The sequence below is a fragment of the Pygocentrus nattereri genome, chromosome 27, assembly GCF_015220715.1.
Source record: "Pygocentrus nattereri isolate fPygNat1 chromosome 27, fPygNat1.pri, whole genome shotgun sequence".
Classification (NCBI taxonomy): Eukaryota; Metazoa; Chordata; class Actinopteri; order Characiformes; family Serrasalmidae; genus Pygocentrus; species Pygocentrus nattereri.
The window spans coordinates 12,485,213-12,501,776 of record NC_051237.1 but is presented as its reverse complement, the minus strand read 5'-3'; the positions used below and the strand labels follow the sequence as shown (position 1 = coordinate 12,501,776).

Genomic DNA, 16,564 nt, shown 5'->3' with positions numbered 1-16,564 from the left:
GAAGGCTGTTAAGCCATTGTTTTATTTCATTAATTTATTTTTTACCAGATGTTTCCTTATCATTGTCCTCATACTTTTTCACAGTCTGTTTTGGGGGGTGATGCAACTGTTTTGCTGGTGCATTTTGTATTTTTCAGCTTGCTCACAAACTTCAGGTGAAGAATAAATATTATATAAATATCTCTTATTGCCTTTAACTCTCATCCTATTTTTTCGATATCACCATCCTTTTCTACAATATTTATTGACTTCTAGCCATTTTGCGAGAGCTTAGCAGGAGAAAGCAGGGATCAATTGCAGCTTCAGAGGCCCTGATGTCCTCACTCAATGTCTCACTCCCTCTTTGCTCTTCTGGTGGATGGAGCAGTAATTAGCAGGGCTTTTGGTTCACATGTAAAAAGGACGTGTCCCCTGGGTAGGAGGGCTGAGTTTGAGGGAGAAAGAGTATAAACTGAGCCCATTTATCAAGGAGAGAACAAAAAATGCCATAGGAGTATACAAGCATAAACTTTTATGCATGTTCTTGGCAGCGATTTGATATAGCTAAGGGGACGTCAGCACGAACAGAGCGGAATCAGCACTCAGCGTCTGGAGGAAGCAAAGTGAAAATAAGAATTTGAATCAAATCAATATCCTGCAGTCCAGGACACTGAAGTGTTTTAAATCATTTTCCCAGTCAATTGGACAAAAATGAGTGGATGCAGGAAGAAAAAATAAACAGCAATTGATACTGTTAGCCCTGTCACCTGGCTCTGTTTCCTTTGAAAAGCAGTGGAAAAGGAAGACCATTATGGTCATTCAGCAAGAGCAAAGCCAATTTTCTTCAATCAGCCTGGATCACACAAACTCAAGTGGTGTTTGTGCACACGTTACGGATGGATCTCACTCAGTAGTAGTCTGTTAAGAGTTTGTGGAGCTTTTGAGTGGAAAATTATTATTTACAGATATTTAGACCCAAATTAGTGTATATTGCAGACTTCCTCATAGTCTTGGGTGGTAGTATAGGCCCACAGGCACATTGGCATTGCAGCCTTATTGCCTTTTATGGTTTGTTTCTCTTCTGTTTGACATGCAGTGAATTGTAGGGAGATTGTGGACTCGGATGAACTTTCTTCTGGCTTATTGTACTGTGATGCCGCTCCTGCTCTGTGAACTTTGATGTGCCTTCATGGGTCTTTTTTGCCAGTCACAGCTGAGAAACATCCCTAATGTTTTTATTGAGCACTGTAGCACACTGGGCTCTGTTTTGAATGGTTTAATTCCTGGGTTTCCTTGCAGCTTATTTGGTGTATGATTTGTCCAGTCCACTGTATTTGAATTTCCTCACTTCATCCTTTCTTCCCTTTTCTCCTGTATATCCTTGCATTTTCTCTTATCTCCCCTCTCCGTTCCTCTCCGTTCCCTTTGCTCTCCCTCTCCTCTCTGCCACGCTACACGGCTCTCTGTATTAGCTGTGGTTTGACTCATCCGCTCTTGTGTCTTTGTGGGATTCTGAAGGCACTGAGTCAGAAAGAAGGCACACTGAGTTTCAGCTTCTTATTGAGTCTTTCTGCCCGATGGCTGCCAAATGAAGAGGTAGCCTGGCCCACGTCCAGCTGACGGAGACGCCTTCCTCTGATCGCATCAACCTACACAACAACACACACCCATTCTCTGCTTCCAGTGTAGCCTGACTAAAGACAAGACCCATCTGTGCTTTCACTGGCCAGATACACACTTCAGGCATTTGTAAATGTCAGCAAAAATTTGATATGTCCTTTGATGCATTTGTTGCTTGGCGACAGGCGTGAAAACACTACTGGTGTTGCTATGCTTGTCCCCCCGCCCCCCCCACCCCCGTTAATAATCTTATGAAACAATGTCCCATTTCTATCAAGCTTTACAAACAAAAAGAGCCAATCTGCATCTCCTGTTTCCTCCACATTCCTTTCATTCTATTATCACACTTTCCTCTGTCCACATTGTTTGGCCTATGACAAGTTCACTCTTCAAGGTGCGGATACTTGCACCCATTAAAGGCTTTCTGGTGTTTTTCCAGATCATCCTCTCAAGTCTGATGTCTTTATTTCCATTTCCACATTTCACTCCCTGTAGAAATAGTGGTTAGCCTTTTAAAGGCCTGTTTGGTTATAGAGCTTTGAGCAGGCTTGTATACATGCAGCATGAACAGTGCTGTGCAAAAGTCAAAGATTTAATCCCTAAGTAAAACAGCCATTAATGCAGTTTATGAATTTTTAGGAGACATTTCTGAGGATTAAATATATATATATTTAATAGGATTAAATATAGAATAATACATTTGCTTAAGGACAGAGAAAGTCAATGTGAAATGACAAGTGAAAAAACAAGAGTTTCCAGGCTGTAGATTAAAAAAATAATAATTGAAAGATACAGAGAAAATAGGAAGAGTGTCACCATCAGATAAACAGTACTTAAAGCTTTCATCTTTGAACGAGAGGATTCAAGCTCCACTCTTCCTTCAGATCTCAAAACACAGGTATATCTGTCCTTCCTTCTACTATGAGAAGACACCTCAACCTCAAAAGGATGTGCAGCTGTCAGACAAAGAAGATGCTGGTGCTCTAAGAACAATGGGTTGTCCACCTTAGAGCCCAGACTTCAACATCATTGAAAAATAAGTGGACACACTTAAATGTGTGAAAACATTATTATATATTTAGTTGTTGAGGCTTCTGTTAAATATACACTGTGTGGCCAAAAGTATATGGACATTCTATCTAAATATTGAGTTCAGGTGTTTTAAGCTACTTCCATTGCTAACATGTGTATAAAATCAAGCACATAGCCCTGCAATCTCCATAGACCAAGCAGTAGAGTGTGTCATACTGATGAGCTCAGTGACTTGAAAGGTGGCACTGTTACAGGATGCCACCTTTGCCACAAATCAGTCTTTGTCCATTTCTAACCTGCAAGATTTGTCCCAGTCAACTGTAAGGGCTTTTTTTTTGTTGTTGTTAAATGGAAGCGCCTTGAAGCAACAACAGGTCAGCCACAAGGCAATAGACAACACAACCTCTGTTGCATCGCTCATAGTAGAATTCCAGACTGCCTCTGAAAGCAACATCGGCACAAGAACTGTGCATTGGGAGCTTCATGAAATGGGTTTCTATGGGTTTCTATTGCAGAGCAGCTGTACGCAAGATCACTATGCACAATGCCAAGCATCAACTGGAATGATGTAAGGTATGCTGCTGCTGGACTCTTTAGTAGAGGAAGAAATATTCTTTGGAGAGGTTAATCATGTTTCATTATCTGGCACTCTGATGGACAAATCATGATTTGGCAGACGCCAGGCGACCACTGCTGACCACAATACATAGTGCCAGCAGTTTGGTGGAGGAGGGATAATGAGCTAGGGTTGGTTTTCAGGGTTTGGGCTCAACCCTTTGGTTCCAGTGAAGGGTAGTGTTACAGCACACAAAAACATAATAGACAATTATATACTTCCAACTTTATGCCAACAGTTTGGGGAAAGCCTTGTCCTATTCCAGCATGACTATGTTCCTGTGAACCAAATGGTGTCTTGACAAGTTTGTTGTGGAGGTGGCCTGCACAGGGCCCTGACCTCAACCCCTCTGAAAACCTTTGGGATGAATTTGAATATCGATTGCAAGCAAGGCCTTCTCATCGAAAATCAGTGACTGACCTCACAAATGCTTTTATTACTGAACAAATTCCGACACACTAAAAAATCTTTTGGAAAACCTTCCCAAAATAGTGGAAGGTGTTATAGCCACAAAGGGAGCATCTCTATATTAATGCCCATGGTTTTGGAATGGGATCTCTATATTAATCTCTATATTAATGCCCATGGTTTTGGAATGGGATATTCATTGTTTGTATAGATTTGATGGTCAGATGTCCACATACTTTTGGCCATATAGTCCCATATGTTTATGATGCTGAAAAATAAATCACCATTTTGACATGAAATTAAATAAATGAAGAGTAGCCTCTGACTTCTGCACAGTAGTTTGCTATGAATGCCTGACATAGTATTGGGGATGGAGGTAATAAAGCCTGGATGAACTGGCTGAGCACAAAGAGAGAGAATGAGAGAGAGAGTACTCTCTTCACTCGTATCATCAAACAAGAAAAGAGCAGTGCTTGTTTTGTATAATGGCTGAGTGCCACTCATTTAACTAGCCTTTTGGTGAAGAAAGATGCCGTGTTCTTGCTTGCTTCGTGGAAGCAGCTAAAACTCAAGTATTTACTGTGATGTGCTTACGACCTTTAATCATACAAAGAGATGCGCCTTAAGCCAAACGGAGATCCAGCCACGTAGTGCTTCAGCATGCAAAAATGCCAATTATCAGTTGAGGCAGTAAAATTTCAAATTACTTAGATTATTCACTTTGCCCCCAGCGACTGTGTCATTAGGAAATAGGAATTGGTGAGGAAAGTGTGCAGAATGAAAAGAATGAAATGCGGTGAACTTCATCTGACCTTGACTAGTCTTTTGTCTGGAGCAAAAGTTTCCAGTCCATTTCCTTTCACTAATTACAGTATTTATCCTTGTTATGTCCTTGTAATGTATTGTAATATGCAGTCCAGTGTTACTTTAGGGACCTATTATTACAGGCATTTAAACCAAATGCAAAACACACTTACTGTTTGGGTTCAGTGCATGTTGCACATTTTTGTTATGTTGAAGAGTTTGTAGGTAATTAGTAGGAGGATTGTGTAAATACAAATTATTAGCATTATACTTACTGTCGCAGTTATTGAGCTGATGTGCTTCTCCCTGGAATAAAGTGGGAGCAGATAAGTTCTTATTTGTGCACGTGTGTGTGTGTGTGTGTGTGTGTGTGTGTGTTTATCTGTGTCTGTGTGCAGGCCGAGCTCTGATGAGGCTGACGGACAGAAAGCTGGAGAGAATGGGGATCATGCAGGAGAGTCAGAGACAGTACATCCTTCAACAGGTCCTGCAGCTTCGTGTCAGAGAGGAGGTCCGCACCCTGCAGCTCCTCACACAAGGTACGCTCACAGATCACACATCAGTTGTATCTCACATAGTGCTAGCCCATTCTCTTACCATTTAGTCCTGGCTCATCCCAAGTTAATGGTGTTTGGGATGTGTTTTCTTATTGAATATTGGGGAACTATGGGGATGTACTACTTTAGCGGCTGAGATGCCTTTCATTTTCTGTGCTGATGGTTGCAATAATCAGAATCAAGCTTTATTGGCCAGGTATGCATATGAATTTGGTTTTGGTTACAGGAGCTCACATTGCACAGTATCAGACAGACATTCACATGTGGAGAATAAGATAAAATTAATATAAAATATAACAAGATAAAATAAAAAATAAAACATGCATTCCTACCATCACTCACTCAGACACACACACACACACACATACACACACACAGTCATACCTGTAAAACGTACAATGTGCAAAGTATGGGTCTAAAGTTAAAGTGCTGAGTGCAGCAACAGTTAAAGGGTGTATAGTGGCAGAAAAAGGGATCAATGAGGTAAAAGTCAAATAAGTGGGGTATATGGCAGGTAAGTAAGATGCTAGATCAAACAAACACTGGTTTGTGATGGCAGTTCCAGAGGATGGAGTTGAACTTGATACTATACACTATTTTGACTGAGGGGTCCGTGGAGGTACAGTCAATAGTGTACAGTGAGAAGAGCAATGGTGAGAGGACACAACCCTGTGGAGCGCCTGTACTGATGATCTGGGTGATCCACTGGCAGGTGGGGCTTGGCACGCTGAGTTGGAGTAGTTTGTTGTGTAGCTGTCCTGGGGTGATTGTATTAAAGGCTGAGCTGAAGTCCAAGAACAAAATTCTTTCATACGTTCCTGAGTGCTCAAGCTGTTGAAGAGTAAGCTGGAGTCCCATGTTCACTGCGTCATCCACGGCCCTGTTTGCCTGGTATGCAGACTACAGGGGGTCTAGCAGAGGATCTGTGATGTTCTTCATATGTGAGAGCACCAGTATCTCAAAAGATTTCATGACTACAGAGGTCAATGCAACAGGTCTATAGTCATTCAATCCTGTAATGCTTTCTTGGGAACTGGTACTATGGTGGAACGTTTGAAGCAGGAAGGTACGACACACAGCTCCAGTGATTTATTGAAGAGCTCTGTAAAGACTGGCGCGAGCTGGTCAGCGCAGACCCTCAGACAGGAGGGTGAAACACCATCTGGTCCAGGTGTTTTCCTCTTTTTTGTCTCCTGAAGAGTCAATGCGCGTCCTTCTCGCAGATCTGGCAGGCTGAATAGATGGCTGAAAGACAGGAGGGTGTGAATTTGTGCTGGATGGGTATTTGGAGCTGGGCTTTTCAAATCTGCAGTAAAAGGTGTTAAGCTCATCAGTGAGCTGATTGCCGCCCATTGTCTGGGGGGTGTCCTTTTATAGCTGGTGATGTTCTCCAGGCATGTCCAGACGGTTGATGGCTCATTTGTGGAGACCATACTACTCAGCTTGTTTGAGTAGGTCTTTTTTGCAGCTCTGATTTCTTTATTGAGTGTGTTCCTAGCCTGATTGTACAGAGCCCAATCTCCGCTCCTATACACTGCTTCTTTAGACCGGCACAACTGTATCAGTCTGGCATTACACCAGGGCTTGTCATTGTTACATTTAATATGAGTTCTGGTGGGAACACGGGCGTCTTCACAGAAGCTTATGTAGGATGTCAGAGTCCGTATATTCATCCTGGCTGCATGTAGCATCCTCAAACACACTACATTAATTCCATGCAGTCCTGAAGCCTTTTTTAACCTTGTTGGTCCACTTCTTCACAGAGCTGACTACAGATTTGGCACCCTTGAACTTCAGCCTATAGGCTGGAAGGAGGTGGATTAGCGAGTGATCGGAGAGTCCCACAGCAAAACAGGGAACAGAGCAATAGGCCCCCTTTAACACAGTGTAGCAGTGGTCTAAAATGTTACTCTCCCTGGTGGGGCAGGTAACATGCTGTCTGTATTTAGGCAGTTTGCAGGTGAGTTGCGCTCTGTCGAAAACCATAAAGGAAGTGAGGGATGATGACTATCAATGAATTCTATTACCCTCTCTCATATATTCAGCTGCACAGTATATTTAGAATAAACCTTAGCAAACTCTAACATTGGTCTGCTTGACAACGAGAAGCCTCCCTCATTGCCTTTTGTTGTGATCAAAACTTAATCATTGTTGGTCTGTCTTTAAGTAAGCTAACATAAATCCATTTGTTTTCCCTGACTACAGTTGAGTCTTTCTTCTATAAAAGATCAGATCCCAGTGACAGTGACCAGCTGGTAGGTTTCAGAAATTGATGACCGGTTCTGCTCTTTATTGGCATATATGCCATTTGACCTGGCATGTGCCAGTGGCTCATGAAACATAGTTTTCTTCCAAGTGCCACATGGCATTCTACAGAATGCTTCTACAGAAGTCAGAGTAATTTAGCTAGTTTGCTATTTAAGAACTTGCATATAGTTGTATTCAAAGGTCGGAGTACCACTGGGCAAAGTGCATGCTTTGTTGTTTTACTAAGTGAACGTGAGTTAACACGTCCTCTAGAGCACACAGTAGAAATGTCATTTACATATTGAGGGGGGACCAAACATAACTTGTTTAATGTGCCATAACCTTTTTTTTCAGTCATTTTTAAAGGATGTGTACGCATTTTCACTTTGAAAATCAATCAAATATGTAATTTGTTAGGTCATTTACAACGAGGCCTTTACTAACCACTGCTAGCATAGTGAACCTTAGCAAACTAGTCATCTTAAATCTGCTAAACGTAAAGATGTCATAGCAATTTAATATCCTTTTTACTCATTTTGACTTAATTGTGTATTACTTTGATCATTTAAATGAGATAAGGATAAAAATCTATGACCTACCCCATTTGTGATTTCTACTGCCAGCAATGCTGTTGCTCTGTAAGGATCATAGCCTACTTTTATTATTATTTATTCATTTTTTTTATCGAGGTTTTATTTTCTTTCACATGTAGTTCACTTTGTTAAAAATCCAGCCCTGAATATTGTAGCCTCAGAAGAAAAATCCTGTGACTGAAACTCAACAATAGTACATGTCATATCAGTAACAAGTCCTAACAACTCTAAATCCTAGGGTGGTGTACCTTTTGTACTCATAAATACATATCATTTTTCCAGTTACTGCCCAAATCACAGCAGTTGATTTGGCTTGTCACGTCGTTTTCCGAATATTATAATTACTGTTGCCAATATTAGAGTGTCAGTATATTTAGAGTATGCTGGGTTGGTGTGCCCTTTACTTTAAAGTATTTCAGCTGTGTAAATGTAATATCCCTGAACAGTGTATAGTAGAATTACATTTATGGCATTTGGCTGACGCTCTTATCCAGAGCGACTTACAATTTGATCAGAATCAGGTGTAGTTCAGCTTGTTTGGCATGAAAACATGCAGCCACGCCAGCCTCACAATACTGAAGACATTTTCATGGTATAAGATATATATATATATACTTTGATATATATGTATGTGTATATATATATATATATATATATATATATATATATATATATATATATATATATATATATATATATATATATATACATATATATAATCTGTGTGTGTGTGTGTGTATACACATACATATACATACATACATACATACACACTGTGTCACAATTATTAGTCAAGTCTTAGTTCAGTCCTTGTGAGTTTAAAAACCTGATTGCTTGCGGTACAAAGCTGTTGCAGAATCTGGCAGTGGTGGCATGGATGCTCCAGTACCTTCTGCCAGATGGCAGCAGTGAAAGTATGTGTGAGGGATGGATGGGGTCGTCCACAATGTTAGTGGCTTTCCGGATACAGCGCGTGAAGTAGATGTTCATGATGGAGGGGAGAGAGACCCCGCTGATCTTCTCAGCTGTCCTCACTATACGCTGTAGGGTCTTGCTGTCTGAGGCGGTGCAATTCCCAAACCAAGCGATGATGCAGCTGCTCAGGATGCTCTCCACAGTCCCCCAGGAGAACATGGTGAGGATGGGAGATGGGAGATGAGCCTTCTTCAGTCTCCGCAGGAAGTAGAGGCGCTGCTGGCCTCTCTTGACTATGGAGTTGGTGTTGAGGGACCAAGTGAGGTTCTCTGTGATGTGGACACCGAGGAACTTGGTGCTCCTGACCATTTCCACAGCAGAGCCAGTGATATTCAGTGGGGGGTGGTCAAATTGCACTCTTCAGAAGTCAACAACCATCTCCTTAGTTTTATATACATTCAGAGACAGGTTGTTGGCTCCTCACCAGTCCGTTAGCTGCTGCACCTCCTCTCTGTATGCTGACTCCTCGTTCTTGCTGATCAGACCCACCACAGTCATCAGCGAACTTGATGATGTGGTTTGACCTGTACTTTGCAGTACAATCGCGAGTCAGTAGAGTGAACAGCAGTGGACTGAGCACACAGCCCTGAGGGGCACCGGTGCTCAGTGTGGTGGTGCTGGAGATGTTATTTCCTATCCTGACTAACTGAGGTCTCTCAGATTGGAAATTACAGTTACAAAGTAACGTTACAAAGTAAAGTTACAGAGGGAGGCATTCAGGCCCAGCAGGCTCAGTTTTCCAATCAGCTGCTGAGGAATGATGGTGTTGAAGGCTGAACTGAAGTCTATGAACAGCATTCTGATGTAGGTGTCCTGCATAAAAATCATTGTCTTTTTGAAAGATGCAGATCCTTCCTGTACAACTGCTTAAAGAAAGTGTCTTCTAAAAACTGGCAGTAGGCTTGGGAGTTGATTTTGAGCCCATCTTCAACCTGAAAAGGTCCAACCAGCTCATCTTTAATAATACTAGCCCATACCATTACCCCACCTCCACCTTGCTGGCGTCTGACTCGAAGTGGAGCTCTGTCCCGTTACTAATCCAGCCATGGGCCCATCCATCTGGTCCGTCAAGAGTCACTCTCATTTCATCAGTCCATAAAACCTTTGAAAAATCTGTCTTCAGATTCTTCTTGGACCAGTCTAGACACTTCAGCTTATGTGTCTTGTTCAGTGGTGGTCGGGTTTCAGCCTTCCTTACCTTGGCCACGTCTCTGAGCGCTGAACATCTTGTACTTCTTGGTACTCCAGGTAGGTTGCAGTTCTGGAATATGACAGAACTGGAAGATAATGGGTTCCTGGTAGCTTCACGCTTGATTCTTCTCAAATCCTTGGCAGTTAATTTGCGTCTTTTTTTCTCAACACGTTTCTTGCCTAATAATTATGCACACCTTGATATAGGGTGTTGACCTCCTTAGGCCACACCCTCCCTCATTACACAGATACACAACACCTGCTATGCTTAAATCCATTAAGCATTCAAGTTTATCCAGCTTGGAGTTAGAAAATACGCCTAAAAATAATAACATGGTCAAAATATTCACTTGCCTAATAATTGTGCAGACAGTGTATATATAAGAATTAAGTTTTGTGGAACATATTGGAACACACAAAAGCAGGAGTGCCATAAACTACATTAAACTTGGAAATGTAAACAATTCATAAAAATAATTCAATAAAAGAAGATAAAGGCCTAATACAGGCCTCTAGTCTGCTGCCTTTGACTGTAAGTTATTATAACATGATTGTTGTCATTGAATTCAGTGCTTTATATACAGATTATGCCCACAGTATACTTAGAAAAGCATATTGTGGAATATTTCATACTGATAACGCTAACGCATCATTATATCGCTCAGCCTTATTCCGAGTTTAAGACCTTGCACTTGCTTGGGCCTTGTAACCAATTAAACTGGCATATGTAAGACGGACAGATGTTATATTGACCTCTTCTCTCAGAGATGCAGACTGACTATCAAGACAACGTGCACCCTGACAGGCATGAGGATGGACAGCACACATAGACACAGCGGGGTCCTGATTCAGCACTAGTTGACAGAATGAAGAAGGAAAGTGCAGCAAGCTCACGATAGGCTAGCTTTAGCCCCTGACAGACAGTGGAGAGGAGAGGATGGTGAAGGCCTATTTGCTGCACACTGGACTAGCTATAGTTTCTTTCCAGCTTGTCAGTGTTGGGAAAGTGGTCTGTTTGACTGAATGGTTAGCTGTGCCTTCTGTCCAAACAAACAGTGGAACTATAGAGCATATTAGTGCTGGCAGAAAAGAGCAGACCTTTGCCTCACATGGTAGTGAAGCCAGCTTTTATGTTTTGCTTGAGATATATTAGTGTCCTTGAATGCAAAAAGGCTGGACAAACGTCGTCACAGAGATGCTAGCTCTGTTTGGCAGAATCTACATTAGTGTTACCGTTCCGTCCACAATGATGGACTAGCAGCTATTCCGGTGCTCTGACAGCGTCACGCAGACGGACAGTAATTAACCTTTAAGGCTCATTGGGCCATGGAAGGAAAATAATTAGATCTTGGCTCCCTGAATGCCAGCAGGATGATTGGAAAGTAGTGACTTTATCAGTTACAGTCAGCCAAGCAGTAGCAGCCACTTATTGTTCATAGCCCGTGTAGCAGACCGCTGGGCAGAAAGAACTGATTCACTGTTGTCTTTCATGTCACTTTTGTCATCATCAGAGCTGACTTAGCCTGAGGAGATCATTGAGTTTGTGCAGTCATTGGTGCACACTAGGATGTGTTCTTGATGCGGAGTAGTCTGGAACATGACTCAGTGCATGGAGCCCTGCTAAGAGGAGCAAGCTTTTCCCATTTTCAGTATGCTTTCCATGAAGCACATTAATCAGATTATTGTCGCACGTCTGAAGTGCTTCACTCAGCGGCTTTGCCTCTTCAGGAAAAGGGTTATGTTGGTGCTAGACAGCCTTTAAGATCGTTTGAATGTGTGTTTACGTGAAAACGACTGAACTGAAGTTTGATTTTAACTTGACTTGAATGCTATATCTCGTGTCCAGAAGGGACAGATTTCTCTCCCTCTTTATGTAAGGTGACGTTTGCACAAGCCCATGACAGATAATGTCTTAACATCAAAAATAAATAACAAGCTGTCAACATTAATGACATGTATGGTCTACAGACAAGCACAGCAGATGGCTTGGAATGCAGTTGTTCAATTGTTTAGCAGGCTTGTAAAAACTGCTCCTTGTTAATCATTTTGACACACATACTTCTCATTAGCGTTTTATAAACTACCTTCAAATCTGTATCCATGACTACATCAAATAATCATCCACTTCAACGCGTTGAAAGCGACGTGCATCTAGATGATAAAAATAGATGTTCTCAGCATTCGTTTGTTTAATGAATCCCGGCTCCAGACAGCTCAGGAAGTGGAGAATGACTAAAGCATAAACAAACAAGTTTCATGAACAGTTTACTCTTTGGCGAATGAGTGCATATTTCTTCTACACTCCTTCTTACTTTCGTTTTTTAATGATTTTTATTCCTGCATGTCTGCAGAAGCTATAGATATGGCATATTTGATGCTCATTTATATTTTGTATGCTAATTAACTTATTCCTTATACTTTGAGGAATTCACAGAGGTCAAACCTCTGTAGTTCCCTTTCAAGCTTTCAGGTTGTCCGCCATTAATTACATGGGACAGCATTCCTCATAGCAGGCTATTAAAACTCATTAATCAAACCCATGGACGCGCAGTGTGACCAGTAATGAACTGGCAGTGTTGGAAAAATCTTTTTTTCTGCCAGAGAGCTTCTTTTAAAGGAGTGGAGCAAATACAAAACCGGTATTTTAAGATATGTATTTTACACTGCTCATCATCATAAAACTTTAAACTCTTTAAAATACTTATCTCATGGTGTAAAACACCCATGGGGCATAAAGGGGTGCCTCAACTTCTAAGATGCTTAAATGTGTTAAGAGGGTTTCACAAGCTGTTTGTAGTGCATTGAATGTCTTCAGGGTCTCTTTTCTGAAGTGTGTGGATTCTTGTGTAGTGGAGTACATCACAGGGCTATGGTGTAAGGCTGGTGTAAAGCTGGTTTTGCAGTATATTAGTGGTAGTCATAAATGTAAAACGATCTGTAGTTGTGTCTTTTATTAGGCATGGTGCCAGGCATTATGCATTTAAACCATTCATTTTACCCAACAGGTTTATAATTCAAAGCATGTAAACCATTAGTCTCACAGGGACAGTCGTGATCTTGTGCCAAGAAAGAATACATATTTGGGATAGCCATGAGAATATTTGGGCTGAGTATGGGTGGAATGTAGACGCATCAGGATGGGAACAAACTGAGAGTGAATTTTCTAAGCCAGTCTAACTCCTTATGAAGGTGGAGCTCAAAGTAGGAGGTGATGGTGTGCTCATTAGCATCATCTCGCAGATAACAAGTCTGCAGAAAGGACACTGGTTATCCATAGCAAACACAATTTACTTAAACATAGATAAATATGTGTACTCACCACTGAGAAATGATGTGAATTTATCCAAAGCTAGGCCAAGCTTGGTATGCTAAAGTTTTACCATATCCTGTTGGTGAAGCCATTGGGTTTTAGAGGGGTCGCACCTTCTATTTGGTGGATTTCTCCACCATCCAGCACTACATTTTGTACACCAGATGTGTATATGATCACGTTTGGCTTCCCAAGACCAGTACACCATTGGTCTTAAGCAGTTTCTAAGCTGAAAGCTACAATAATAAAGAGTCTATTTTTGAAAATCTATGATATTGTTGCAACAAATACAAAATACTATCAGTCATGTTTCTAACATATCTAAAGGATTTTGCATTATGGAGGCATAGTATGTGCTGTGGGGATTTGGAAGGGGCTCAACGTTCCTTGCTCTGGGGGTCATGAAGGAGAAAAAAGCCGAATGGTGTCATTATCTGCCAAAGCCTCAGGATCCACACTGGGAAATTCTCCCTCTCTCCTCTAGAAGGTCAGATTAATTTCTTTTTTTTTTTAAATTGCCTTCCCTGGCGATCCCAGAAGAGACACTATCTCAGTCCTGTTTGGGAAGCTGTGATTAAGTCTTGCTGAAGAGAGAGAAAAAAAGAAGATAGAAAAGAATAGCCTGTCATTTAATGCCTCCATAAATTCAAGCCACATGGAGATATTACATATAATGAAGTCCTCTCTCATGCTTGTGACTCGTTTTTAATGGGAGCGCAATCTGGCCATATTAGATGAGTTTGCGCATTAGTCAGACTCTTTGACTTGCGTACTAAAGAGTGGGGCTCATTATGGAGGGAGTGAACTGCACAGTTCAGAAAGTTGGCTATGCAGTGCTTGGACTAGTTACAAAAGGCTTCAGTCTATACTGAATGCTTGCCTGTTATGATACACAGCAAAGTGTTACAAAGTGCTCCCACAGTAAATTAGTGTCATAGAGTGCAATTGTTTTCTTCTCTTATTTAGTTTGTATTTATTTGTTTATATGCAGTGTTCTTCACTATGTGAGGAAGACAGCACTTCTTCAGTAACTTTTTGTCTTTGTAATGGTGGTGAGGACTTCATTACATTAAAGGTGCAGCGCTGTATAAAACTGTTTTGTGTATGAAACTTCCACAGGTTTACTTAATAAAATATTTGGTGTGAAGTATCGCTTAAATGTTAAGCTTAAGTCCTAAAGGTTTAAACTTTTATCAAACACTTCTGTAAGTTAAGAATAGTGTAGTGTAGGTAGTGTAGGCCACGTAGTTACTTAATCATGAGTCTTAGGATGTAATAAGCTTGGAAATTTAAGGGGTCAAATGTTTTGTATACTAACATGGCTGCCCAAGTGAGGCCTGCAGGCCCAAGTTTAGCCTCACTATCTGAAATCTTTCAGAAATGGAAGGAAATTAATCAGAAATTCAATGAAATTGATTATTTTAAGTGTTAAAATGAGTGCATTTGGAAACTGCATTATATTACCAAAAGCATTCACTCATCTGCCTTCACATGCATATGAACTTGAGTGACATTCCATTCTTAATCCATAGGGTTTAATGTGATGTTGGCCCACCCTTTGCAGCTATAACAGCTCTTCTGGGAAGGTGTGTTTATGGACATTTTTGTCCATTCTTCCAGAAATGGATTTGTGAGGTCAGTGATGTTGGACAAGTAGGCCTGACTCTGCTCTAATTCATCCCAAAGGTGTTCTGTTGGGTTGAGGTCAGGACTCTGTGCAGGCCAGTCAAGTTCTTCCACACCAGACTTGCTCATCCAAGTCTTTATGTACCTTGCTTTGTGCACTGCTGCACAAACATGCTGTAACAGGAAGGGGCCGTCCCCAAACTGTTCCCATGAAATTGTCCAAAATCTCTTGGTCTGCCGAAGCATTAAGAGTTCCTTTCACTGGAACGAAGGGATCCAGCCCAACTCCTGAAAAACAACCCCACACCATAATCCCCCCCTCCACTAAACTTTACACTTGGCACATGCAAACAGACAATTACCGCTCTCCTGGCAACCGCCAAACCCAGACTCGTCCATCGGATTGCCAGACGAAGAAGCGTGATTCATCACTCCAGAAAACACGTCTAGACTGCTGTAGAGTCTTTAGCGCTTTACACCACTGTATTCAACGCTTTGCATTGCGTTTGGTGATATAAAGTTTGGATGCAGCTGCTTGGCCATGGAATCCGATTGCATGAAGCTCTCTATGCTGTTCTTGAGTTGATCTGAAGGCCACATGAAGTTTGGAGGTCTGTAGTGATTGACTCTGCAGAAATTGGCGACCTCTGCGCACTATGCGCCTCAGCATCTCTGTCATTTTATGTGGCCCACTATGGCACCACATCAATATCAAAACTAGGGGGCACAACAACATAAGATGAAGAATATAAAGTTTTAATAATTTGCATGTGTAAATATGAAACTCGTGAGCACAGAAAGAAGTCCTGCGTGCGATTTTTTTTAGTTCTTGAATGTTTTTTTCCCTCTCGATTCAATAGTTGTCCTCGCGCGCCATGTGAATTTCCTTCAACTACTTTGGATGGTTTTAGTTTGGGCATGGGGGGTGGCTTTGACAGTTTGGGTGCGGGCTCATGGCCGTTTCTGCCAATGAATGCTATTGGCTCTGGTGTTGCGGCTGACCGCACAGTATGAAAAGCCCTTCTCCAGAAGACAAACATGGCAGTTGAAGACAAACATGGCAGATGAAGACAAACGTTGGCAAGTGATTAAGGTTAAAAGCAAACTCTGGTTCGTCAAACGGCCATGAGCCCGCCCCCAGACTGTCAAACCCCCCCCCGCCCCATGCCCGCCCCCAAACTGCCAAAACCACCCAAATCCAATACTCGAAGACAAAAATTTCACTCGAGTACAGAAAACAGTCGAAGGTATTTCACATGGCGCGCGAGGGCGAATCGAGAAGGAAAAAAACATTCAAGAATGGGGGGGCAAGAAAGGTGGTTTGAGCGTGATATGATGATAAATACGCATGCAGGACTTCTTTCTGTGCTCACGAGTTTCAAATTTACGCTTACAGGAGGAATATTTACTCACGCAAATTGTTAAAACTGGCATTTTAATATTTTTCATCTTGTGTTTTTGCGCCCCCTAGTTTTGACATTGATGTGGCGCCATAGCCGACCACTTCGTGGCTGAGTTGCTGTCGTTCCCAAACGCTTCTACTTTGTTATAAAACCACTGACGGTTGACTGTGGAATATTTAGTAGCAAGGAAATTTCACGACTGG

The 16,564-nt window shown here is 41.7% G+C and overlaps 1 protein-coding gene across 3 annotated transcripts in view; it reads left to right on the top strand.

The window, feature by feature from the left end:
* The window catches only part of samd12 (sterile alpha motif domain containing 12), a 127,695-nt gene that overhangs the window by 48,854 nt on the left and 62,277 nt on the right, over positions 1-16,564 (top strand). For all 3 annotated transcript variants that reach the window (XM_017703103.2, XM_017703105.2, XM_017703104.2), the window contains exon 4: positions 4,858-4,998. In XM_017703103.2, the coding sequence (XP_017558592.1) occupies positions 4,858-4,998 (141 nt within the window). The remainder of the gene's footprint in view (positions 1-4,857; positions 4,999-16,564) is intronic.